This window comes from Pyrus communis, chromosome 13 (genome assembly GCF_963583255.1).
Source record: "Pyrus communis chromosome 13, drPyrComm1.1, whole genome shotgun sequence".
NCBI lineage: Eukaryota > Viridiplantae > Streptophyta > Magnoliopsida > Rosales > Rosaceae > Pyrus > Pyrus communis.
Window position 1 is genome coordinate 16,785,591 of NC_084815.1, and position 25,382 is coordinate 16,810,972.

Sequence of the window (25,382 nt, forward strand, 5' to 3'; positions counted from 1 at the left end):
CTTTGATTGTTGGTACGATGGCCGATAGTGGTGCGTGTTCGTCAAAAACAACGGATGGCGAAGGTTTTTAGACAAGGTTTGTGTTGTAAATTTTGCATTTTGTATAAATTTTTTATTTAGCTTCAGTATTATGAAAATATATTTTGTGAATTGACAATAAGAAATTTGTTGCGGTACGGGTCCAACACACTTATGATCATAGTTGTTACCAAATCATTGCTGACGAAGTAATAGGGGTTGTGAAGTCAGAGTAGCGCGCCAGCTTTTTGTCTAACGTTGGAGCATTGGTGCGTACCAAATGTGCTACAGATTAGGAGTCTTGGAGTGCCATCCTTGATGAGCTAAAGATGTGCATGATTGATGAGTTAGATTATGTGTTAATTTTATTAGTTAAATAATAATGTTTGTTAAATGTAATATAATAGTGAGCTTTTAATTTATTGATTTTTGCATGACAGCCCAATTGGGACATTGACAAAAGTGACCTAAATCTGATGAAGGCTATCGACAACATGTTCAAGTCGCGTTTCCAGGAGTGGAAGCTTGATAATTAACGCGTGGCAGAAGTACCGCAAGAGCTAGAACCATCGGCGGATGAGTAGAATATGTTTTTTATTTTAATTTTATTGCTTATTTAATAATTCGTTCTGAATTTTAAATTTTTTTAGTATTAAGAGTTTAATTAAATATGTGCTTAATGTTTATTATGAATAAAATTAAAGGAAAACTAATGAAAATGACTTGAAAACTTTGAGTTTTAACGATAAGACAAAATAAAAGGTAAAGTGAGAAAACATTGAAAAAATAAACAGCGACACAACATATTATGGTAAATTAGTGTATCTAAACTAGAAGGTATTGTATCTAATCAAAATTGTAATGAACTATTGTACCTAGACGTCGGTACCTTAATATATTATACTAATCTAGTGCACCTAAAAATCAACACCAAAATATTTTGTAATGAAGTAGTAGCACATAAGAAAATATGCAAATTACATAAGTGCACCGAAAAATTTGTACCCAAATATTTTCTTATATAAGTTACCATAAATTGTTGATGCAGAATGTCAACAAATAAATGCAAATTCAATTGAATTTCAAATGAGTATTAAAATTTACAATATTTTTCATAACATATAATTCATGAACACCATGAAAGTATTAAATAGAGTCTAGAAACTCACTAAAATTAATCTTGTATCTTGTGTCTCTTGTAACCTAAAATTTTGAGATATAGAGAATGGGTCAGACAAAGAGAAGATTTGGTTAGACAAGATTTCTATACTAATTAGGATTCTAATGATATCCTATGATTTGGCAAATCCTTGCTTATCAGTAATAAGGCGGATTGGTGGGAGTCTTATCACTGTATATACGTAGTCCTTGCTTTCACAAAACAAGTTCTATTATGAACAAATGCTATTATTGTTGGAACACTTCCGTTTGCTGAAAGTAGAAGACTTCTTTGTCATCCTCAAAAGTCATATCTTCAGTATTCCACATTTAAGTTAATTGTGATTGATTTATCATAATTTTGGTTTATCAAATTCATATCCTAACGTCTTTTTGTTGTTCATGGGGTTTCGGAAATTTCCTACACTACAAACTTACAAAACCGCATGAGACCGAAATGACCAATTAATATTTGCATATTTGCATCGACGTCCTTATCTATACTATCAAGTTTCAAAGAACGTCCAAGAATAGTGCGGTTATATTACTCACACCAAAAGTAGCTCTCCCTTAATTTCTAATTCGATCCAATCATTTGGAACTAAAAGAAAATCATGAAAATATAATTTCAGCTATAGCTTCTATGTGTTGTACGTAAGGGTGGGCAAATGGGTAGAGGAACCGCGGGTCGAGGCGTGTAGACTAGGTTCGAGCCGGGTACAGGGTGGGTCCAATTTTTTTTTAGAATAAGCGGGGTGGGGTGGGGCCTTAGCCTTTTAGAGATGGGCCGAGTCTTAACATTAAGAATAACAGGGCCCCGAACCGGCCCATTAATTCTCCTTACTCTAGTCCATCTAGATTTTGGACTCCATCTTCTCTCCAAAGTCCATACCACCCACACTCTTTTGTCTTCCCCTCCTCAATGACATCACCCTTTGCAACTCCATATTCACTCTTCTCACCGCCGTCACGACTAGCACGACCGCACCATTCATCTCTCTTCCTTGATGATATCCCAAAGCACCCAGGTCCTAAAACCACGACGACACAACCATCTCAATTCTCTCCTCCTCGTTGGCACCACCCATCTCGATTCCTAGATAACAGCACCGCCGTTGTGATCATCATCACCCCATCACCACCGTCGCCTGCTATAATTTTGGTAATTTTGAATTAGGCATTTGTTATTTATGTGAATTTTTGGTTTACGGATTTAGGGTTTTTGAATCAGGAATGGTATAGATTCTGTTCTGGGTTCTAAATTTCTGGTTGGGGAATTTGTAGCTATCATAATGAAGGTTGTGGAGATGGAATTGTATTCATTTGATATATGTGTGTCTGTTCTTTAATTTTATTAGAGATGGTACAATATGATCGAAATTGAAATTGAATATCCCTTTCATTTGTTTTTCGTATCGTTTTCATTCCACTATTGGCTGTTTTGAATAATCCACTAACATATTTTTCAATTTGATGGAAACATTCAACCGAGAGGAAGCAATATTACAAGTGAAAAAATGATAAAGCCATTTTCTGGTTTTTCTTGCCCATGTACAAAAAAGTCTTTCTTCATCGTTCAATTTAATAGTTTGTAAGAGAATTTTTTTTTTTCCCAAAGTTTTGTTAAGGGATCCATTGGGAGTTACTCTCTAGCCCCAAGTTTTCGTGAATGCTATTGCAATCTGTTTGTGCTGTGAAACAACTTTTGTAATTTACAGAAAAATGTCTCTGTCGTTGTGCATTGCAGTGCAGCTTTGAAAAATGTTATTTCTAGAAAGAAAAAAAAGTTGGACCCGTGGACTCGTCTTGAACCATCCAGTTTCAAACGGATCGGGTTAGATCCCGTTCCAAAACTCAAAATGCCTCTACCCGGCCCGTTTTGCCTATTTACATTTTAAAATGGGTAGGGTCAGGTTCCTCCAAATTTGGGCCCCGCCCGGCCCAGCCCATGCCCACCCCTAGCTATACATGCTCAAAAGAATAGAATCTCTTATATATATATACATATATATATATATATATATGTATATATATATATATATATATGTATATATGTATATTATGTAATTCCATTTATTTAGAGCAGATCCACCCCACCTTTTTTTGCCCAGCACCCTGTCCAATTAGCAGCCCAGCACCCTGTCCAAACCCTCCAGCCCGTGAAACAGCCTGGCACCCAGCCCATGCCAGGCAGCAGGCCAGCCCATTTCGGACAGACCCAGAAGCCGGTCCATTTCCCTGGCACGTGCACAACACTCGCGACTGGGCGCGAGTAGCCAACAGCGCTGCAGCGCGCGAGCCCCACGTTTCAGCGCAAGTGGGTTCGAACGGGTGAGGGCTACGTGGCCCTCCTCAGAGTCGTTGGATTTCCAACGGCTAGTTTTTGTAGGCCGTTGGATTTCCAAAGGTAAAAAAATTTAAATTTGACTTTTAAAATGGACCGTCCGATCACAGATCAACGGTCCACGTTTTTTTCACCAAAAAAAAAAAAGGCCCAATGGTCAGAATTTTGACCGTTGGCCATGTGGCAGTTGATTGGCTGTTGGATTTGATTATTTTTCAAATCCAACGGTCTAGATTAATTACAACATTAAAATTTATTAAAAATTAATTAAAAATTGTGAAATTTTTTTAAAAAATACAGAAAAATTTTAAAAAATTAATTTTTTTTTTCTATAAATACCTAACCCTCATCTTCCACCTTACACCACATTTCAATATTTTCTACACTTTTTACACTTTCTACATTTGAATATTTTGTACACTTTGAGAGAAAAAAATGACTTCGTTGAAGCTCAGTGAAGATGTTACGTTGTGTGAATGTTGGGTTTGCACTACTCATGACCCGATTACGGGTAATGAGATGGATAAGCGAGAAATGTGGAGTAAAATTACGAAAGCGTTTTGCGATGTACATGGAAAAGATGCCAGATCTAGTCAAGGTCTTCAAGGTCGTTGAAAAAAACTCAATGCATCCTTTACTTGTTGGCAAAACGCCATCTCTCATGCTTCTGATAATTTGCGTAGTGGGACAAGTTTAGCGGATGAGGTAACAATATTTTATTTATTTATATGCATTCCACCCACATCAATATTTTAATTTATTTAATTTCTTATGTAATTTCTATGTAATATGCATTCCACGCCCATCAATATTGTAATTTATTTATTTGTGTTACACCCACATCAATATTTTAATTTATTTAATTTCTTATGTAATTTCTATGTAATTTCTTATGTAATTTATATGCATTCCACGTCCATCAATATTTTAATTTATTTATTTGTGTTACACCCGTATTTTTTAATACTATCTTATCCCACATTTTTATAGACACTACAAGCACAAGCATTCTACAATGCAAAGAACCATAACAAATCATTCAACAAATGGGAATGTTGGCAAATTGTCAAAGATTGCCCTAGATACAAAATTGTGGCAACCGGTCCAGAAGTTGTCATGCACGGTATGGGTCTACACAGTGCGCCAGAAGCAGACACAGCCGAACAATAAGCCAACACATTTGAAGACACGGAAGGGACGCCTGAACAAGTGCCAGAGACCCAACCGACTCGTCAGTCCCTCAGGCCTCAAGGTAAAAAGGCATCAAAGAAAAAAGGTAGTTCTTCCAAAAATGACTACACTAAATATATGGAGGAACTTACTCGTCAAGGTGAACTGAACATGGCATGGGAAAAGGTTAGAGATGAGGAAAAAGCTACTGCTATGGCAGCAATAATAGCAGCTACTGAGGCTCGTGATGCGGCGGCTGAGAGACAAAGAGAAATAGTTAATCGAGAGAACGAGATGATTAGAGAAGCACTTCATCGAGAGAATGAGATGCTTAGAGAAGAAAGGATGGCTCAAACAGATCGTGACACTATAAACAAGTCTCTAGTAGGACTGTCTCCGAATTCAAAATATTTTTGGACATCAGAAAAAAGAGATGTCGTGCGAAGGAGGCATGCAAGAGATGCCGAAACAAGTCAAGGGGTTCCAGCTACAGAAATCCTAGCAACCAAGATCCTAGCACCACATATCCTAACTCCACAGACTTTGTATAATTTCGCATTTATTTGTACTACTTTATGTGATTTCTTATGTAATTTCTTATTTATTTTTAGAACTTTATTTAATTTCTTATGTAATTTCTTATTTACTTTTAGAACTTTATTTAATTTCTTATGTAATTTCTTATTTATTTTTAGAACTTTATTTAATTTCTTAATGTAATTTCTTATTTACTTTTACAACTTTATTTAATTTCTTATTTATTTTTAGAACTTTATTTAATTTCTTATGTAATTTCTTATTTACTTTTACAACTTTATTTAATTTCTTATGTAATTTCTTATTTATTTTTAGAACTTTATTTAAAATTACACCAAATAACATTACATAACCTCACCATTTAAACTTAAAAAAAAAAAAACACACTAAAAAGAAAAACACACCAAATAAAATAACAATACACTTTATTCTTCAACCACAAGCCTTATTTTAATTATCTTCGCCTTCGTACAATCTCCACTGATAGTCAATCAAGTCATTCTGGTGGGTTATGTGCCAGTATGGCTCTTGCAATGAAGTATACCGTTGAACGATCAATTCATTGTAACGTCCATCCCGTTCCAACGGCTCGTGTTGCACGGGATATTCGGTCCGGTCATGAGCATAGTAGATTTGTGTTCTTGAGTTGTTCATCGGATCCGGCTCGTATTCATTGACGGCATCATAATCATACTCGTCTTCAACAATCATGTTGTGGAGAATAATACACGTCATCATGATGGATCGAAGAGCCTCGACATCAAACATTCTAACTGCAGCCCTGACAATGGCCCAACGAGCTTGCAGGATACCAAAACAACGCTCAACATCCTTCCTACACCCTTCTTGACACTTTGCGAAGTGTTTCTCTTTTTCACTCTGCAGATGTGGCACTGTTTTGACAAATGTTGACCACCTTGGGTAAATACCATCTGCAAGGTAGTATGGTCCCTCGTATTTATTACCATTAACCCAATATGTGCATCTCGGCCCATTTCCTTTTAGCAGTTCGTCAAACACTGGAGATTGGGCAAGGACATTTAGGTCATTCTGAGCTCCTGGAACACCAAAAAAAGCATGCCAAATCCATGTATCAAAAGAAGCCACCGCTTCCAAAATGATGCTTTTGGCTCCTTTTCTGTCGCCATAAGCTCCTTGCCACGCACTTGGACAATTTTTCCATGTCCAGTGCATGCAGTCGATGCTTCCATCATGCCAGGGAAGCCTCGCATCTCACCCTTCCTCAGAAGCCTTCGCATGTCCCTTGGCGTGGGTTGCCGAAGGTACTTATTGGTGTAGAGGGCTTCAATTGCAGAGCAAAACCGTATCAGGGACTCCAGAACTGTTGTTTTTCCCATCCTTGCGATCTCATCCACTTGATCTGTAGATGCTCCATATGTAAGCATTCGTAAGGCAGCCGTAATTTTTTGCTCAGGAAGAAGACCTAAAACATGAAAAGCATCATCTTTTTGCACAAAATATGGATCATGGTTGCAAACATCACTCATGATTTTATCGAACAAACTTCGTTGCATTCTAAAACAACGTCTAAAAACATGATCAGGGAAAACGCTGTTGGGAATAAAATAATCTTCCAAGAGATCTTTACCTCGTCTTTCCCTTCTTCTATCGATGTTTGCCGCACGTCTGGGTTTGGCTATCTGACCCATAGCTTCCATGATACGGCGGGAATGTGAGGCCCTCCGCCTTTTATGGTGATCATCATCATCCTCCTCCATTGCGAAGGCCTCATCTCCACCTCCACCTTGGTCAAGATTGACCAATTCTTCCTGTTGTGCCAACAACCTTTTCTGCTGCTCTTGTAACTGTTTATACGCTCTCCTTGAAGAAGACATTGTAAGAACTTAAGATTTGAAAACGATAAAGAAGAATTCTGAGCTAAAAAAAAGGATTGAGTTTAGTGTGAGGATGGATGTAGGGATGTAGGGTTTATATGGACAAAAAAAAAAGAAGATGAGGTTCTGGACAATGCCACGTGGCACTACGTGATTGGTTGAAAATCTTATCGAAATCTTGGCTAAATTATTGTAAATAGGAAGTGACACGTGGCGTGTCGGGATTGGTTGAAAATCTTATCAGAAATCTATCTACAAAATAGTATGTTTGGATAATGACACGTGGCGTGACAAGATTGGTTAAAAATCTTATCGAAATCTTGCCTAAATTATTGTAAATAGGAAGTGACACGTGGGTTGTCGGGATTGGTTGAAAATCTTATCAGAAATCTATCTACAAAATAGTACGTTCGGATAATGACACATGGCGTGACAAGATTGGTTAAAAATCTTATCGAAATCTTGCCTAAATTATTGTAAATAGGAAGTGACACGTGGGTTGTCGGGATTGGTTGAAAATCTTAGCGGAAATCTATTAAAAAAATAGTACGTTCGGATAATGACACGTGGCGTTACGAGATTGGTTAAAAATCCTATCTGAAATTAAAACTATTTTTTTTTATTTATTATTTTATAAAAAAATTATTTAATATTTTAAATAGACTGAGTGCCAGCGCATTTTGTAGGGGTGGAGATCGTTTGTGTCAGCGCATTTTTAGACTGGGTGCCAGCACATTTTTTTTGGGGTGGAGATGCTTTGGCCTATTACTGTTCATTGGGTCTATTACTGTTCGCTGAAGTGGATAAATGGGCTGGGTGCTGGCGCAAAGTCTTTAGGGGTGGAGTTGCTCTTACAGAATCTCTTATATGATTTAGCTACCTCTTGCAGCTCTTTCACCTTTTTCTTTAGCAATGTCTTGCTTTTCACTATCCCCTTTTCGCTTTGACTCTCCGTGCAATATTTATATCGTCAGTTAGCAATACTACCTTCTTAGTTATGCTAATCCATTGTTCTTTATCAAACTCTTACAAGAAACATATTTTAAAGACAATGTCTTCGAATCATGCTAAGCTTACCACACCTTACTACTTGACACCTAAATAGGCACGGTTGAGAGCTCTTGTTGAGCATATTCGAAACACTTGTAGACTATCGTTGAATACCAACAACGATTCATGAAGACAATGTCGACCAAATGATCCAAGTGGCTATGCCAAACTTATTGTTGCTATCTACATTAGCAAAGCATCAAAAGATTGAAGTCAAGCAGATCAGATACCAAGACAGCCTTGGCAATCTTTTCACAAAGTCAGTGTCGAAGTCTACCTTTATGAAGCTTATCCGAGGAGTTGGATTACCTACACTACCTCATTTGCACTGTTGGTAGTTCTTAGGGGGAGTTTTGTCATCTCAATGTGAATATCTTGTAGTATACTCACTTGGCCTTAATGTACTATTTTTCTTTTAGATCAAGATCATTTTTTCTCACTGGGTTTTTGTTGTCTTGAAAAGGTTTTAGTGAGGCACATATATTAGACTAGTTATAACCTTGACATGTGCGTTTATTGTTGCTTGTTTATCTCAAGTGTCGATATTGCATTAACTCACATTTTCTCCTTAGACTAAGCTTCCCATTGAGCAAGGTTTTGGTGAGACTGTACTTTTATATGGACCCTACTTGTGAGACTTGTGTATGCATTGCCTATGCCTGATGAGAAAGACTTCATCAACTACTTTCACATTTGCCTGATAACACAATACGACTGCTTGTTTAGTTCTACACATTTAAAGGGGAGTGTTGCAGTTAGTATTATTATAGGAATGTGATTTTAGTGAACTAGAAATGCTATAAGATCTAGAAAATCCTTTCCTTATGTGACTTATATTATTTGTAGGACAAATAAAAACCTGTGATTAGTATAAATAAAGGTATAAGGCCAAGAAAAAAAAAAATCATGCTAAGACAGTTAGCCCTTTTTCTCCATCTATCCCCACCATCCCCCTCTATCCCATCTTTCAAATATGAGAAATACTCTCGAATATGAGACTCTCCATGGACTATTTGTCACAATATCTTCTAATGTTGATACGATAATTGACGTTAAACTGTAAAGTGATAGAAATTACATGAAGAGTCACATTTTAAAAAGAATTATCTCAGAATTTATCCATGTTATTTCCTACAACAATTTCATTTTTTTTTTTAATTATCTATGAATACACATCTCATATCAAATTATTAAATCATACCATAAACGGGTGGGCTCGTTTCGAGTCCAAATCCATTAACCCCTTCCTTATTTTATTTTTTGAAAAAACGAGGTTAGAATGGAACATAAGACTGAAATCTGTTACAAGTAAAAGAGGAATACTGTAATATTGAGCGGCTGATTGACCCGACCCAGAAACTGTCCCAACGTTCTGCCAAAACCGTATAAACTAATCGTCCCGTTTTTAGCTCTTCCGCCTCTGACCGTCGTGGCCACAGATCGGAGCTCCAGTGACTCTGCGGATATGGAGAAACCTCTGGTGGCGCTCGATAAAGGCACCACTTGCTCTTCTTGGAACTACTGCGGCCAGAGACTAGCCACTGGCTCCGTCGACGGAACTCTCGTCGTCTTCGACTCGCGCGACCCTTGCTCTTCCTCCTTGTCCTGCACCTCAAAATCCAAGGTCCCTAATTCCCTCCTTCTTGAATTGATTTCACATTTCAGGAATTAGCCCATTAGTTTTTAATTTTTTTCTGTTGAAATTTTCAATTCCACTTAAAAGATTGTGTTTTTGTTTTTAAAATGTGTGATTGTTTTTGCTTTAGGTGCAAGAGGCTGCTGGCATTGTGAAAATTGCTTGGGTTCCGCCGGAATACGGTGACGCAGTGGCGTGTGTTTGCACAGATGGGACTTTGTCATTGTGGGAGGAAGTTGCTGAAGGTATTTTCATTGAAATTATAATCTTTTCTAACTGAAGCAGTTTAATTTAGTTAGGGAATTGTGAGGAAAATGCTTTTTGAATTTGTTTTCGAGGCGCATTGTGTTTCCTGATGCATATTGAATCACCCATTTCCAAGAACTGGGTATAGGAATTTCACTGCGCATCGTATCTGATTGAAGTTTACGGTTTTTTTTTATTGTCTAGATGCTCAACCTCTTCAATGGAAGCTGTGCACAAGCTTTAACAGCGGTTCGGCTCAACTGCTAGATACCCAGTTTGGAGTCTCAGCGGCAGGTTTAAAAATGGTTAGCTTTTGTTGCTGCTACTGCTTTTCTTTAATTTTGGCATTGCGGTTACAATTTCTAAAATCTAAGTTTGTAAGTGAAAAGTTATGCTTCGGATTGCTGACTTTTTTTCTTTTCGTTTCATCTAATATGATTTAGGTTCTAGTTTACGTTCAATTGGCACCCTGTACAACATGCTCAATGGGCACTGTGTGAGAGTGAAAAGTGACAAACTTTAATTTGTTTCGTTTTTATAGGTCACTGCATATTCAGATGGCCGTGTCAAGGTTTATGAGCTACTGGATCCCTTGGAACTGAAGAGTTGGCAACTTCAGGTGGATCATTTTATCTGGTTCAGTCTGATAATGTTACTTAGACCATGTAATTTTATTATAATGTTACAATGCAGCTGAATTGGTGCTGAATTTTCCGTTTATGATTATTTTTTCACAAATCCCAACCATTAGAGGTAAGTTCTAGTTGTATAGAATGATGCATTGCGTTTGTGAATATAAAAGGGATGACAGGAGATTTCTTCCCCCAATCCTTCACCTGTTTTTATGAATGAGAATGGACCATGAGCTTCTGTTTCTGTTGCTCTTTCTCTCTTATTTTTGGGGCTCTTTCTCCTGTGTGCTTTTCTTGACATGGTTACACCCTTTTAGTTTTTAAGATTCTTTCTCCGGTTGAGAACGATTCCTTAAAGAATTTTACAGTCTGCAACTACTCTCTGACCTTATTTCATGATCTTTTTGTCCAGGCTGAATTTCAGAATGTTATTGATTCGGTGTCTACAGTTGGCCCTGCCATGTGCTTATCTGCATCTATATCTTGGAATCCACAAGGAGGAGAAAGCCAGGAATCAAGTTTTGTTTTGGGTTTCAGTTCAAACACACCACAACTTAATTCTGCCAAGGTATGATAAATTCTTCTTTATCATTCATTTACATCCGCAGGCCACATCAATGTTGCAGGTGTTGCGTATATGACTTCTTTTGTTTGATATATTTTGTTTTGTACAAAATCTTATGATTGTACTTTACAGATATGGGAATTTGATCAGGCTCATCAAAGATGGCTCCCAGTTGCAGAGTTGGCCTCGCCTGGTGACAACGATGATCAGGTTTATGCAGTTGCGTGGGCAACGAACATTGGAAGGTAGGGAATTGTCTCATTGCTCATGCAAGCACTGTTTACTAATGATTAGGAATTTGAGCTTTTCTGTTTTATGTCTTCATAAAATTGGAAAAAATGACTTCGTTTTATTTTTATATCAGAAAGTGATTTGTATAAATTTTGTTCAGGCCGTATGAGGTAATTGCCGTTGCCACTCACAAGGGAATATCAATATGGCATCTTGGGCTAAACCCTGACTCTGATGGAAGACTCTCATTGGAGAAGATTGCATTACTTTCGGGTCACAAAGGCGAGGTAATAATAAAACTATCGAAAATGTTATCAATCAATTAATTTGGAACGGAAATTGATATTAACAATGTGTGTGTTGGGTATACGATTGTAGATGCTTAAGAGGGCAAAATGTTTATTACCTCAGAGAGCAGGGCTATGAACCTTCCTAATTGATTGATGTCCTCATGTTGTGATCAGGTCTGGCAGATGGAATGGGACATGAGTGGAATGACTTTGGCGACCACCGGGAATGATGGGTCAGTGCGGTTGTGGCAGTCTAGTTTGAACGGAGTTTGGCACGAAGAGGCTACTTTTGAACCCACGTCGTAGTCCCTCAGTTTTTACATGTTAGTGAATTCACTGTTTGAACTTTATTGATTGTAACTTTACATATTGGTTCAAATGATTCACAGTTGAAATTTGATGTGGGAAATGGGGAATCATTCTCGCTTTCGGCTGTCTCTTTCGTACGGCCTGTTTCTTTAGAAACGTAAAAGAGGGAAACAAATGAATGGGGAAATCCAAACATCATTGAATTGAAACAGTAATTTAGTTTTCATGTTTGGTCTCAAAACAAAACTGTTGTTGGGTCAAATTTTGATATGTGACCGCTGTGGGACGACGGTGAGACATCGGTATTTTTTTTCTGAACAATCTTACATTAGGTTACCGCGTCGAGAAGTTGTCTGATAATAAGACAGCACACAAATAACCCTCGGTGTTATCTCGTCTATTTTCTTCCCTAATCACAAGCACTGCCCAGCGCCATTGAGGCATTTCATCAAGCACCTGAACAACACATGTGAGAGAACAATTTACGTACAACGGATTTAACGCGTGGCATTCTGATTCAATAATATATAGGCATGTCTAAATTTTCCTCTACATACCAATGCATTATTCAATCACAACATCATGCGACGTGAGCCCTTTACGTAAGTCCTCCACATTTCAAGGGAAATCCAACGGGTTAATGCCAAGACATTTTATAAGTCCACATTTCAAAGCCCTACCCGCTTACACTGGGAAGAGGATTATTTACCATCCTAATCTCTCTACCATTCTATACTCTCCTATTAGAGTGATCACGGCTAAGTCATGTTAACATCTTATATTAATTTCTTTTTATAGAAATAATAAGATAAAAAATAGTATGTAAGAGGAGAGGATGAAATTGAATGGGAACAGGAGGGTAGAGAATCCTCCTCCCTTACACTGACTTTTGATGATAACAAAATCCTAACTGTCATCTCCTACCACACCCACTCTAAACACTCACTCCACGTCTCTCTCTCCTCAATGACTATCACCTGCACTCAATCTCTCTGTAAATCCCCCGCCTTTCTTCTCCCTCCTACTTTCCCGGGTTCCCCTTGTTTCACTAGGAGCCCCGAACCGAACCCATTTTCCAGAAACAGAGAATCCAAGTTTTACACAGAGAGAAGGATCGGCAGTCAAAACAGAAGAGGTGGGGGTGGGAGCGTCTGCGGGGTGGTGGTATTCCCAATTGATCCATGGGCGCCCAGCATTGACTCACAGAGCATAGCTTCCCAGCTGTTTGCAGCTTCTCTGTTTCCCTACCTGGGTTTCTTGTACTTCATCACCAAATCCAAGTCTGCCCCTAAGCTCACCCTCTTCGGGTTCTACTTCTTGCTTGCCTTTGTGGGGGCCACCAGTGAGTTTTTCCAATCTTCCTATTACCTTTTTTATTTTTGAATTTTTTATGGCTTCCTGGGTTTTTGATAATTAATCCTTTTTTGGGTTGCTTAATTTAGCATTGTTAAGCTCTCCATGTCCATGTGGTTAATTTCTGATAATTTGAGAAACATATTAACAAGGTGCTGGTTTCCATATTGCATATTGGTCTGTTTACGGAGAAGAACTTACATGCAAATGAAGACGCCAAGGTGGCGATATCTCAAACCAGTCGTGCAATACTATGTGAACTATACCATTCAAGCGATGCTATTGAACTAGTTAGAAGACATGACGTTTGCGTGATAGGTTTAGGATAGGATGCCGCCACTTTGGTGTCCCTGTTGCATGTTAGGTTGTCTCAAACCGAGAAGACAATGCTTGGGTTTCTATGAGCACATTCAATTGCCCCTCCAAAAACTCACTCCAGTTGGAATGTTTTGCTTCATGTTGAATTTGGCCTAATATTGTAACTTCTTTACTGTTAACCGCTCAGTTTCGATCTACTGACATCCTTCGTTTTGTTGTTTGCTTTCCTCTCATCAACTGAGCAGTTCCTGCTGGAATTTACGGTAAGTTTTCATGTTTAAGAAACTGAGAGTGTTATGCATTCATAACAATCAAATTCATGAATCGATGCCTTGCTTAATGTGGTTATTTGGCTGAACAGCAAAGGTGAACTATGGCACTTCATTGGCGAATGTCGATTGGTTACATGGCGGGGCTGAGGCACTTCTCACTCTGACCAACATTTTTATTGTGTTGGGGTTGAGAGGAGCTCTTAGAAAAGCTGGGGATGCAGAAGAAAGAACATCAACTCCTATTCCCGGGTTGAAGGACGAGACCGAAACTTCTGCTTAGGTGCAGCAGACGGCTTTCCCTTGTGTTCATTCACTGTATGTAGAGTTGCAACGTCTTTACTGCTTTTTTTTTTTTTTGTGGAGCCTTGAATATTGTCAATCTACAGTCATATATTTGCTTATATTCCTACAATATCCTTATCTTTCTGATTCTGTTGTGTTGTTTTTTAACAAAGCACATGACCCGCCCCTCCGAGTCTCTGAAAGTTTGTTATGTTTTGAGCGAAATGTTGTAGGATCTTCACTTATCCTATTTGAATATAAGATGTGATGTATGAACTGCTACTATATTCTTAACCAAAACGTCTCAATTGGAATTTAAAAAGGAAAAAACTTCAAAAACTTGTCGATGCTATGCTGACTAACCTATCCCATGGCCAACATCACCAAAAGCTCTTATCTTTTACTAGAAATCTTCCTCTTTTATAATACATGTGTTGATTCAAGATGTGAAACAAACTAGTGGCAGTCTTGATGCTACTTATTCTTATTCTCAAAGAACAAGTAGAATTATAAGAAAAATCCTGGGCAGTCAAATGGGAAATAAGAGCCGAGTTCCACTGGCTCCAGTGAAAAATCAATGTCCGGAATCGAAGAATTGGTTGACGATTTTTTGGCTGAGATGATCTCTGCAAGATCAGATTCCGAACGTTGCTCTTTTCCTGCAATGTTTCTCATCTGACTTGCCGGCTCAAAGTAATTGTTTGATCCGCCTGCAGCCGGAGATAGCAATGATTGATTGAAATTGTCCAAAAGACTGTTATCATCAAGCATCAATGAATGAAAGGCGTCATCGTTGTTCATACATCCGAATGAAGTTGAAGTAAAAGAGAATGGAGAAGCCATGTTCTCTCTGTCGTCCAAGTTCTCAGTATTGACCCTCAGATTAGTTGGGAAGCTGATTTGATTTCCTTGAGACTGCTGTTGTTGATAAGCATCGTTATGATTGTGTCGTTTTTGCTCTTGCTTTTCTGGTGATGGTGGCGGTGGAACTGAACTGCGGCCATGAGAACATGTATGCTTCCCTTTGTACGTGATTTCAAAGACAGTGGGGTCTTCATCCGACCTTTGCACTTGCTTTGTAGCCCAACAACTTTCCAAGTTCCGGTACGTGCATCTGTAATAGCTTCTGAAGATTTATACAAATTGATCATCAGAATTGTTCATAGCAATGTGAAACTCTCTATTTTGCAGAAGAAGACTGGTTTGTTTCTTATCAAGGATGATTCAATTTTTTATCAAAGTCTTCCGTTTTGTGGGAGGACGTGTAAAAAGGTAATGTATTTTATGTCGCTTTTCGACGCGTGGCTTCGTGCTGTTATTGCAAATGATTGCAGCAGGATAAGATTAACTGATTAAATAAAACAAGATCCTTAATTTACCTCGGATGTTTGGTTCCTAGGATGTCTTTCTGCCCATATTTTCTCCAGCAGTGGCCATCTTCATGGGCTCCTTCAATCCCATTCTCAGAGCTAACTCTCGTGACATGTTCTGTCCATTTGGCCATTTCCTTTCTGCAATTTGTAAATCCAAATCAGCATTTGGTTCTTTGTGATTACACTCGTTTGGTGGCTAGGATTAGAACGGATTGGATAACTCACCAGATGGATTCGTGACGAAGAAACTTATCCCTCCCAATCCTACCATGGGAATTGGAAGGGTAAGTTTTTTTTCGTCGCTAATCCATCTTCTACATTCAACTTGGAAGTTGGCACCCGTTTCTTCATTCAACATTGTATAGAATTTAGTACGTTATCCAGTATAATCCTTGACACCAAACGAGGCCAGTTTTTTACTTTATTGTTAGTCCAGTCTCACCTTTTCTTGGAGACCTCTGTGAGGTCATGACGATCCTGGAGACTTGTGTTGTTGTCATCGCAACAAGGACCTGCGCTGGCTGACATTAGCGACTCCGGCACGCTTGTTATTGCCCCGATAGGACTTTGTGGCGAACCGCTACATTTCAGCATCAGAAGGGCCTTCTCATATGACGACAGTATCCTCTGCACTAAAAATTGCTTCTTGTCTGATGACGATTTTGCATTCAGACTTAGCCTCAACTGTTTTGCTAGCTCCAGTCCTTCAATGATCTCATTGACCAGTGACTTGTGGTCCGAGCTCTTACTGGAATCCATATTTCACTTGTATATGTCGATTGGGTTACGAGCAACGTCGTTTGTTTATGATACAAGCGATATTGGGGAAGAGAGGATTTGAACGCAGGACCTCAGACGCTCTTAATCATTACAAGAGTGTTTACACATCTCCATCACACTGAATCTTCCCGACTCCGAGATAGAGTAGAAGCCAAGGAGTTCGGAAGCTCCGAAACGTTGTTTGTGGTAACAAGGTTGACGCATGGAATTGGTATCCAGAAAATTTGGAGTGAGGAAATGGGAAAAAGAAGAAGATGAGAGTAGTGGAGCTGCAGAAGCAAAGACTGGGAGAGTTGCATTTACAAGGAAAGTGGAGAGTTTGTATATATAACACCGGTTAATTGTTGGAATAACAAGTGAAAATTTGGAGAGTGGAAAGTCTGCAGTTTTGACTGAGAAACCGAGTTTTTCAGCTCTGACCGATCTTTGGGTCCGCATATAGAAAAATTAAGGTCTATGCTGACCAGTCCAACTTCTTCCGTTCTCTCTCTTCCTCGCTCCCCCTCTCTTTGTGATTTGTCTTTCTGGCATTGTCACCTAATGTTATTTATTTATAGATCATAATATGAATAGACGATAACAATAATATATAAAAAAATTTGACATATTACGTAAATACGTATTTTATATTATAAAATAATTAGTAACAATATGTGACTGTGTTACCGTTACATCCAAATATTTAGTATTAATTTGGTACACTCCCACTTCCCCATTTCCTGGTAGATTCTGCTTCTTGTTTATAGATTTTAGGGTTTTGTTTTTTTTCTTGGAACAAGATATAGCTTTTAGGTTTTAATTGGTGATTCTAGAACATCAGATGCAGCCGCAGCCGCATCCGCGTTTGTGTGGAAAAAAAAGAAGTGAAAAATTCTATGGTATTTGCTTATTGGTCAAAAGGTTTGGAGCACTTGGTCATTCTCATGTGACGAATTTATTGACCATGTTTCTTATATTTTTCTACTGCTGATGATATTTATATATTCTTGTCTTAAAAAATGTATTTTGATAATGACAAGATTAATCCTAAGATTAGCATGTTTTACTCATGACTGTGAATATAATATTTAATTACTCATAACGCGTTTTTAATCCATAAGCATCTAAATCAAAAACAGTAAATAAGGTGAAAATTATTTGAAATAGAACGAAAAGTCTTAATTGTCATGTGTCACAATATCCACCGTACAAAAATAAAATCCGTACCATTCGTCCTGATGGTACCGACCACCAAAGGACAGGATTACATAAACTTTGTAACCAAAATAAAGCCAGCTGAGGTATTGAATTTCGATTATCAAGGAATAAGAATAACATAGTTAGGCAGGATTTAGGACCATATTTAAATTCTAATGTAATCTTCTATTTGTTATGTGATCTCTCAAGTTGCAAAAATATCTATGTGATATCGTATGTCAATCTTACTTTTGTGATGAGAAAAATCTTGATGACAACTTTGTTGTCCAAGTGTTTTACAAATCTCATTCCAAATTGAACTTTCCATCTAAATTAGTTTTGAGATGAAATCTCAATTTTTAGCACATGTATAAAGAGGAATATTTCATTTAAGCCATTGAAACGTATTTTGGTCATCGAAAACAATAAAAAAAAATTGTGTGTATATCATTTCTCACATCAATTTTGATTAATTTCGATAAAAGAGATTAGGCCACAAAGAATCTGACCCGCAATCAAATGCCACCCGGAATTTGATAAGAGACTCACATAAAAAAAAGATGATGTAATTAATCGACTTGCATATAATTATTGGGAATGCTTTCAAGTGTAAAGGTGAACGCAGGACACCCAGGTAAGTTCAGGTGAGTTTATGGTATTAGTTGAATCGATTGCATTATAGCATGACTACAATTATGTGTTAGGCAACTTTGATACTGTCGTACTGGTTGCCATGAGTTGCACATGTTATATTGAGATGCATTGAGAGCTTATAAACCTGCATCTCGGTGTTAATGCTCCCGCCCGTGGCCAGGGCACAGTCCTTCACGTGATGTTCACCTCCCGCACCTTACGCTCACCTTGGATCCAAGGTAGGTGCACAGTCTTGTCGTACAGACCACTTTAAGTGGTTCCGACTCGTAGGTGACCCATGATTATTCGCACAATCTTCACGTGATCATAGCACTTGAGCGTATTTATTTACACCCAGTCCTGTCGTACAGACCACTTTAGGTGGTTCCGACTCATGTGCAGGTATACTTATTGAGCTATTGGCTAGCCATGATTGATGAGATATGGATAAGTCGTACAGGTCACTATAGATGACTCCGACTTATATGCTAGCCATGATTGATGAGATATGGATAAGTCGTACAGGTCACTAAAAGTGACTCCGACTTATATGCTAGCCATGATTGATGAGATATGGATAAGTTGTACATGTCATTTTAGATGACTCTGACTGATATATCATTTTGTATTAATTAAGTTCATTTGGCCTACTTATTAATGTATGATGGAGTTGATGGCAAACCGTGGTTTTGATCATTTCTGAGTATGGTTTGGATATATGTATATATGTTGTACTGTCTTATAGAAAACAATAAGGGAATTACAGTGAGGGGTTATTACTGTTAGAAGGGTAATAGTTTTGGGAAGCTTGGTTTTACTACTTACTCACACTTTCTGTTTTATACCCCTTCAGGTTTTAACTGCTGAGTTCGTATCGACGATGATATATAGCTAATCTTAGTATTGGTGGCTACTTTTAAGGGTATGATTCTTACCCACACTACTGTACCTTACTTATGCTCTGACATCGCGTGTGAAATGGGTTCGCTCCCACTCGTAGCGCACTCTGGTATTTAGACACTTTTAGATTCAAATTTATTCACTTTTTATACACTATCACACTTTATGGCTTCGTCACCTTCCAGGTGTCGGCCAACACAGCTCGATTTGGGATCCTAGTGGACATTCCGGGTCGGGGTGTGTCATTTATTGCTATTATATAGTGGATAACAAATTTATAACATTAATGGTATATATCAAACAAAAAAACAATTCGTATGAAATTAATGGTATACATACAACACAAATATGGGTTTTTAGGCATCCGGAAAATGTAAAATATGTAAAGTCAAACGTAATTAATGAATTTAATGATGTGGAGTCTAGTAACTGAGTTTTATTTGAGCTTAAATGTCAAAATTGTCCGTGTGTTTTAAATGTTCGGTCAATTTAGTCTCCATGTTTTCAGTTTGGCTGATTTCGTATTTTTATTTTAAACCGTTAGCTAATTTGGTCAATTCCATTAATTTACTGTTAAATATATATATATATATATATATATATATTTAAGAAATATGAAAAGCTTAATGTAAATTAAAAAAAAAAGATTTAAATAAAATTAAAATTAACTTTCAGATAATTTAAAACTCAAGGCAAGATCTCCAACTACAAACGTGCAGTAAGGAACGGAGATCCACAAAGGAGGAGAAGGGGTGCAGATCGATGCTACGAAGGTGGTGAATGGAAGATATAGCTCAGATTGGGGTGGTATGGGGTCAACGCTGGTGAATGGGAGTAGAATGACGTGGAAATCAATGGCAGGCGGGAGGTTGTGGGGGTGAGAGAGATCGGATATTTTGCATTTCATGGTGGTTGGAGTGTTGGCTTTGGGTGGATTCGATTTTTATGTGGAGAAAATTGAATTTCAAAGGCTAAAGTTATAATTTTAGTATATATATTTAGAAACACAAATGAGAAAAAAGCACTAAATTCTTACTTTTGGAGATCAAAATAAACGGGACGTTATGATTTAGTCTTTTGTTAGAACTACAAGCTTATTTCTTTTCTGAGTGACCGTCTCACAATGTGCCATATCTAGAACCTCTCTCTTTGTTTTGCTTTTCTACCTGGAATCCAATCCGCATTGTTCAAGGTTTAGCTAGCTAGCTAAACTATTTATGATTACAAACGATGGCATTAATTTTTGTGTATATATATAGTACTATTTGTAGTAGTTCTTTCTCTTTTGAATATCATTAACGATGAGTACATAATATTTATGTTTTCAGAATGCTAATATGTTGACTCTAAAAATGATGTGGCACACAAGCTAAGTAACTATGAGCTAACTACGTTCTTCTGACGAATGCGGTTGTGCCAACTCACGATCTAGCTCGGTCGAGCGAGTAGAATAGATTTGGTGATAGTGGTGTCGAATGTTATGCTGACTTTTGTACTCGAGGGACTACGGCCGAGGAAGGAATACCTCTCGGCCTAGGGCTCTAGAAACTGAAGACAAGGTTGCTTAATCACTGGGAATTTCGGGGTCTTCTACACCGAGTTAGGCTACTTCAACTATATTCTTGAGAACATATGTGCTGAATCGCTATCAGGTAAATTATTTGATGGTTAATGTCTTCATCTTCAGCCCACTACTTCTTGAATTCAAATCATGATTTTTCTCCTTAGCATAGAATAGTGTAGAATTGCTTGTAATAATCGTTAATCGTGTGTAAGTAAGTAGTTGAACACTTGAAATTGACGTCCAAACAACGATATATATATATATATATATATATAGGGCATATACATGGCATATGCATTAAGGGACGTAGGGGTTCCAGGACCACTCAACAACCCTGATAAGTGGGTTGTGAGGACTCCTGAGGACCACCCAAGGCATGTGGTGGAGGAGAACAGTGTAGCGGCAGACTACTGGGTGAGGTTTTGCAAATTATTAATGATGGAGAAGAATACTATTCTGTTTTGTAAAAGACTCGACCGAAACAACATTGTTTTGAGTCAAGCCATTTAAAACAAATGATTAAAAGCAAGTCTTCTTATTAACCACGTGAAGGAGACCTTTTTAAAAAAATAAAGAGAGTCTATTCTCTTTCCTCCTACGAGAGATCTCCATCCAATCTCATTTTGCATTCACATTCTCCAATTGGGTAATTTCCAATTCAATTCTTTTTTCCTTTAACCACACCCAACCGATCCCTCGGCCAGCACCAGAGAAAATCATCATCAATTAGTTCTAACAGTCTTATTCCAGCAATTTCAATGCCAATTTTGGATAGTTCCAATCCTATTCGCAACAGTTGAACTCCAATATTGGATACCCATATCATTATCGATTTGTTTTTTCTTATATTGACAATGAAATTACCATGACACATTTTCAGAGTATAAAACTTCATTGTGAACAATTTAGTCTTTGTAGATTGTAAATGTTGTTTGTAAGATTATGAATGAATAATTGGGTAGTTTATCGTTTAATATTTTAATATTATTTTCGTCTAATTTAATTTTGAAGCTTTAATATTGAGACCACTCAATATTAGAATCCTAATTTGCAACTAAACACATAACTATACTCTTGCTCATCGTAGTCGATATATACATAACCCAAGTGGCCAACCTCCCAGGGACTGATTCCCAAGTCCCAACCACAGGTGGCCACATGAGATACGTTCCACCTAGACCAATGACAGCTACCTATGTTTTGATTTTTCTCGTACATTTTCCTCAAATATTCTCTCTCCCGCAAAGTTCGTATAGTGCCAACCTTTTTTTCTCATTAACTTCTGTCAAAATTAGTTAACTATTCATGACAGAGTGCATTTTGAAGTCGACTGGTAGATTTGCGCAATAATCATGCTGTTAAAACACATTTTTAAGGGCATTGCTATTGGTACTCCAAAAATCTAATTTTGCATTCCAAATTTTCTATAATTAGAAAGAAAAATATAATAACGAAGAGTGTAGAATGAGATTTTTAGAGTGTTAATATTTCATTTCTTAATTGTATGCAATATATTCACTACTAGAAAATCTCTCTTCCGACGAATTTTGAGCCAACAAATATATTTTGTCGACAAAGCAGCTTTCACCAGACGAATTTTTTGCTTTGTTGGCTCATAGTTGTTGAATTTGTGCTGACAATAAATTTTTGGGCAAAAAAAATTTATACAAATGGATAAACTGACAGTCGAAAAAGCATGCAAGTTTTTTCGTAAAGAAGGGCGCGGACTAATTCATTTTTGCACCTTCTCTTTTTTGGTCTTTTTTAATCATCTGCTTTTTTTTTTCTTTTTGCTTCTAAAAACTCCCCCTTAAATTTAAAATTATTGAACCCTGATACGATATCATTGAACAAGTAGTGATTAGATTTATATGTGCTGTTGATTTATTTATTTTTAATAGAAACGATATCATTGATCAAACTCAATCACACAAACATGTTTTGAAGGAGGATGTCCAGGATGGTATTAGGTGGATTCTCGAACTAAATTATTTGCATACCAACTGAAATATCAAGCCCAGTTAAGCGGTGTGCAACATCGTTACATAAACGGGATACTTGTGAAAAAATTGTTTCTTGCACTTTTGTGGGATATTAAGTCCAACAATACACACACACACACACACACACACACACATATATATATATAGTAGTGTCAAAAGTTGAAGTCATAGTACATCAAACAGTCAAGTTTTATCATTTCATCATTAATGGAGAAATTAGGTTCACATCCTTCATTTTACTACTATGTTGATTAAAATTCTATTCATTTTCAAGTTTTGATCAAGATCCTATTAGGTATTAATAACATCATTAATTATTTGAATAATAAAATATTTTTATTTTAAAATGTATTCCTTTAGTGTTAAAAATGTTACAATTAGTATATCTATATTTATGGCTAAATTTTTTATCATATATTTTTATTTTTAGTTTGTACCTATTTTTAATTTGCAAACCTTTTTAAATTTGTACCAATTTTCGTTTCATTTTTAATTTGTACCTATATATTAGTTTCTTTTTGTGCCCATATTTTTTTAAAGTTTTATTTGTATAACCCATGTGTTTACTATCACGTGATATTGTATATTTAGTCAATGATAGAAAAATTACATATGGTATATTTATGTTTTATGGCTAAAATTTGTATCATATATTTATATTTTTAGTTTGTACCCACTTTTAATTTGCAACATTTTTTTGAAATTTGTAGTATTTTCTTTTTAGTTTTAATTTGTACCCATATATTAATTTCTTTTAGTGCCCATATTTAAAAAAAAATTCATTTGTATTCATATTTTTTTAATTTTTTATTTGTACCCTAATTTATTTATAATGTACCCATTCTTCTTTATTAATGTACCACTTTGTTATATGTGAAATGTATCATTTTTTTTTTTTTTGCAAAATGTACCAATTGTTTAACACTATGGATACATTCTTTTGCCATTTATTATTTCTTATTGTTACATAGTTTTTATCCATTTATTCAATCAAAATGTTTGAATTTTTTTATTGCAACCGTTTCTATAATGAGGGACTTCATAAAATATCAAACAATTAATGCCAAAACTATAAAAATAAAAATATTAATAGTAATATAATGAGGTGTACAAAGTCAAGTGACCTTGATCAAACTTTGAAAACCATTAAGGTTTTAGTAAAAAAATGTTAAAGATTAGGGATCGCATCCAAAGTATCTCTTTAATTAAACTGCAGAACGAAAAAAATTTCAAACCTGGTGTAAAAGATGTTATGAGAGTTCACTTAGTGCTTGTAAGAAAATGAAATGGAAATTTGTATTGATTGTCTCTCTTTTCTTTTTTCAATCTGTTATCATTTGTCACTACATGAAATTCCACCTACCAATTGCTCGAATTTTTAAAGAAAAGAAACAAAAAGAATGTTCCATGAGACTGAAGGGATAGCCTTTTCCAGAATGCACTAGTACTATATGGTTCGATGGGACCAAGATGCGTTGCATGTAGAATGATCCCATGTACATATGGTAGTAACGAGATATATAAATACAATTCTAAACATATATTATGTTCTTAGTGTATTATATTGCATGTACTTAATTATTAATGTACATATGTCAAAAAATGAAGTCCAAAAAATGAAGTCCAAAAAATGAAGTCCAAAAAATGAAGTCCACATTGCAGTAGTTATAGCTCAGTAAATGTTGTTATATTGTCACATTTCAGTTGATAAGATTTGAGATATAAGTGTGATTTCTTTTTTTTTTTTTTTCACTTTGTTTCAGACATAAATAAAAATAAGCCTTCTATAAGGCTTATTCATTTTTATTTATGCAAAAGTTGCACGACTCCGACCCATAAACTTTGAAGCTAAAATTGGGGCTCGGATATTCATCTCATTTCACTCTAACCTGTCCGAGGGCTCTGAATCGATAAGTTCCTCTCCAAGACATGGCTGCCACATAGGCGATCAAAGTTTGGAATATATCACCCATGCCTACGCACGCATCATCTAATTTGTTGGTGTCACTACCGCAGTCGTGCAAACCGCTTCAAGACAAAACTAAATGCCACCAACCAAAAATTACATTCACTGCATTATCAAGTCAGATGCCTTCAAGCTCAAGACCTTCGTCAAATTCTATCTCTACAATTAGACAAAAACCTTGAGTGATTCTTCAATCAATCCATTTGCTTTTTTAGCACAAATCCAATTTCTCTTCAATAAAAACTTTTTTTTAGCTCTTCACCTACAATCTCAAAGCCTTCTTTCGAAGCAAACACTGCATGTGATCTCTAGATCTCAAGCTATTACAGCTCTGCCACCTTGTGGTATGATTCGGTTGATGTGCAATTTCAACCACCTTGCTTTCATCTCTGATGCGTATGTTTTAAACTAAGTCCAATCCAAGACCAGTGATCTTGGTGGACTTCTCTAGCATTTTCATGTCCTTCATGGCCTAAATCTTACCAGAGTTTTACTGCTTTCTTTACATTAATTTCTAGTCAACTTACATTTCAAGTCATGTAGCTCGGCCAATCAACCTAGATTTTACTTTTCTGAAAGTTTGTAATCTTGACTACATCATGAAATGATTACATTATGTTTCTCTTTTTAGTTTTTATTTCACTTTCATTTAAATTTTGGGAAACATATATGAAGTTACATTGAATTTTAAGTCCTTTTTTGCTCGAGAAACATATAAAA

General features: G+C 36.7%; 3 protein-coding genes across 4 annotated transcripts; 2 read left to right on the forward strand and 1 right to left on the reverse strand.

The window, feature by feature from the left end:
• Nucleotides 1-2,088: 2,088 nt before the first annotated feature.
• Nucleotides 2,089-12,128, forward strand: LOC137713578 (protein SEH1-like). 2 transcript variants are annotated; one of them, XM_068452893.1, is made up of 9 exons: nucleotides 2,089-2,338; nucleotides 9,543-9,757; nucleotides 9,900-10,014; nucleotides 10,220-10,320; nucleotides 10,557-10,634; nucleotides 11,060-11,215; nucleotides 11,345-11,457; nucleotides 11,604-11,730; nucleotides 11,908-12,128. In XM_068452893.1, exons 2-9 carry the CDS (start codon nucleotides 9,599-9,601, stop codon nucleotides 12,037-12,039), a joined length of 981 nt encoding a protein of 326 aa, XP_068308994.1. In that variant the 5' UTR covers nucleotides 2,089-2,338; nucleotides 9,543-9,598; the 3' UTR covers nucleotides 12,040-12,128. The 2 variants fall into 2 exon arrangements, with proteins under 2 accessions (XP_068308994.1, XP_068308993.1); XM_068452892.1 differs by lacking the exon at nucleotides 2,089-2,338 and having other exon boundaries at nucleotides 9,434-9,757.
• Nucleotides 12,129-12,946: 818 nt separating this feature from the next.
• LOC137711956 (uncharacterized) lies at nucleotides 12,947-14,545 on the forward strand. Its single transcript, XM_068451106.1, has 3 exons — nucleotides 12,947-13,384; nucleotides 13,959-13,976; nucleotides 14,075-14,545. The coding sequence occupies exons 1-3, from the start codon at nucleotides 13,009-13,011 to the stop codon at nucleotides 14,263-14,265; spliced, it is 585 nt and encodes a 194-aa protein (XP_068307207.1). The 5' UTR covers nucleotides 12,947-13,008; the 3' UTR covers nucleotides 14,266-14,545.
• A 14-nt stretch (nucleotides 14,546-14,559) lies between these two features.
• LOC137711955 (probable WRKY transcription factor 53) lies at nucleotides 14,560-16,916 on the reverse strand. The gene is made up of 3 exons (XM_068451105.1): nucleotides 16,083-16,916; nucleotides 15,647-15,778; nucleotides 14,560-15,393 (listed from the first exon to the last, which is right to left on the reverse strand). The coding sequence occupies exons 1-3, from the start codon at nucleotides 16,397-16,399 to the stop codon at nucleotides 14,775-14,777; spliced, it is 1,068 nt and encodes a 355-aa protein (XP_068307206.1). The 5' UTR covers nucleotides 16,400-16,916; the 3' UTR covers nucleotides 14,560-14,774.
• Nucleotides 16,917-25,382: the final 8,466 nt, after the last annotated feature.

Coding starts and splice junctions, on each gene's coding strand:
- LOC137711956 (XM_068451106.1), top strand. CDS start 13,009: ATGACTATCACCTGCACTCAATCTCTCTGTAAATCCCCCGCCTTTCTT.
- LOC137711955 (XM_068451105.1), bottom strand. CDS start 16,399: ATGGATTCCAGTAAGAGCTCGGACCACAAGTCACTGGTCAATGAGATC. Junction 15,779..16,082: donor ACAGAGGTCTCCAAGAAAAG/GTGAGACTGGAC, acceptor TACAAATTGCAG/AAAGGAAATGGCCAAATGGA. Junction 15,394..15,646: donor CTAGGAACCAAACATCCGAG/GTAAATTAAGGA, acceptor ATAAATCTTCAG/AAGCTATTACAGATGCACGT.
- LOC137713578 (XM_068452893.1), top strand. CDS start 9,599: ATGGAGAAACCTCTGGTGGCGCTCGATAAAGGCACCACTTGCTCTTCT. Junction 10,635..11,059: donor TGAAGAGTTGGCAACTTCAG/GTGGATCATTTT, acceptor CTTTTTGTCCAG/GCTGAATTTCAGAATGTTAT. Junction 11,216..11,344: donor CACAACTTAATTCTGCCAAG/GTATGATAAATT, acceptor TGTACTTTACAG/ATATGGGAATTTGATCAGGC.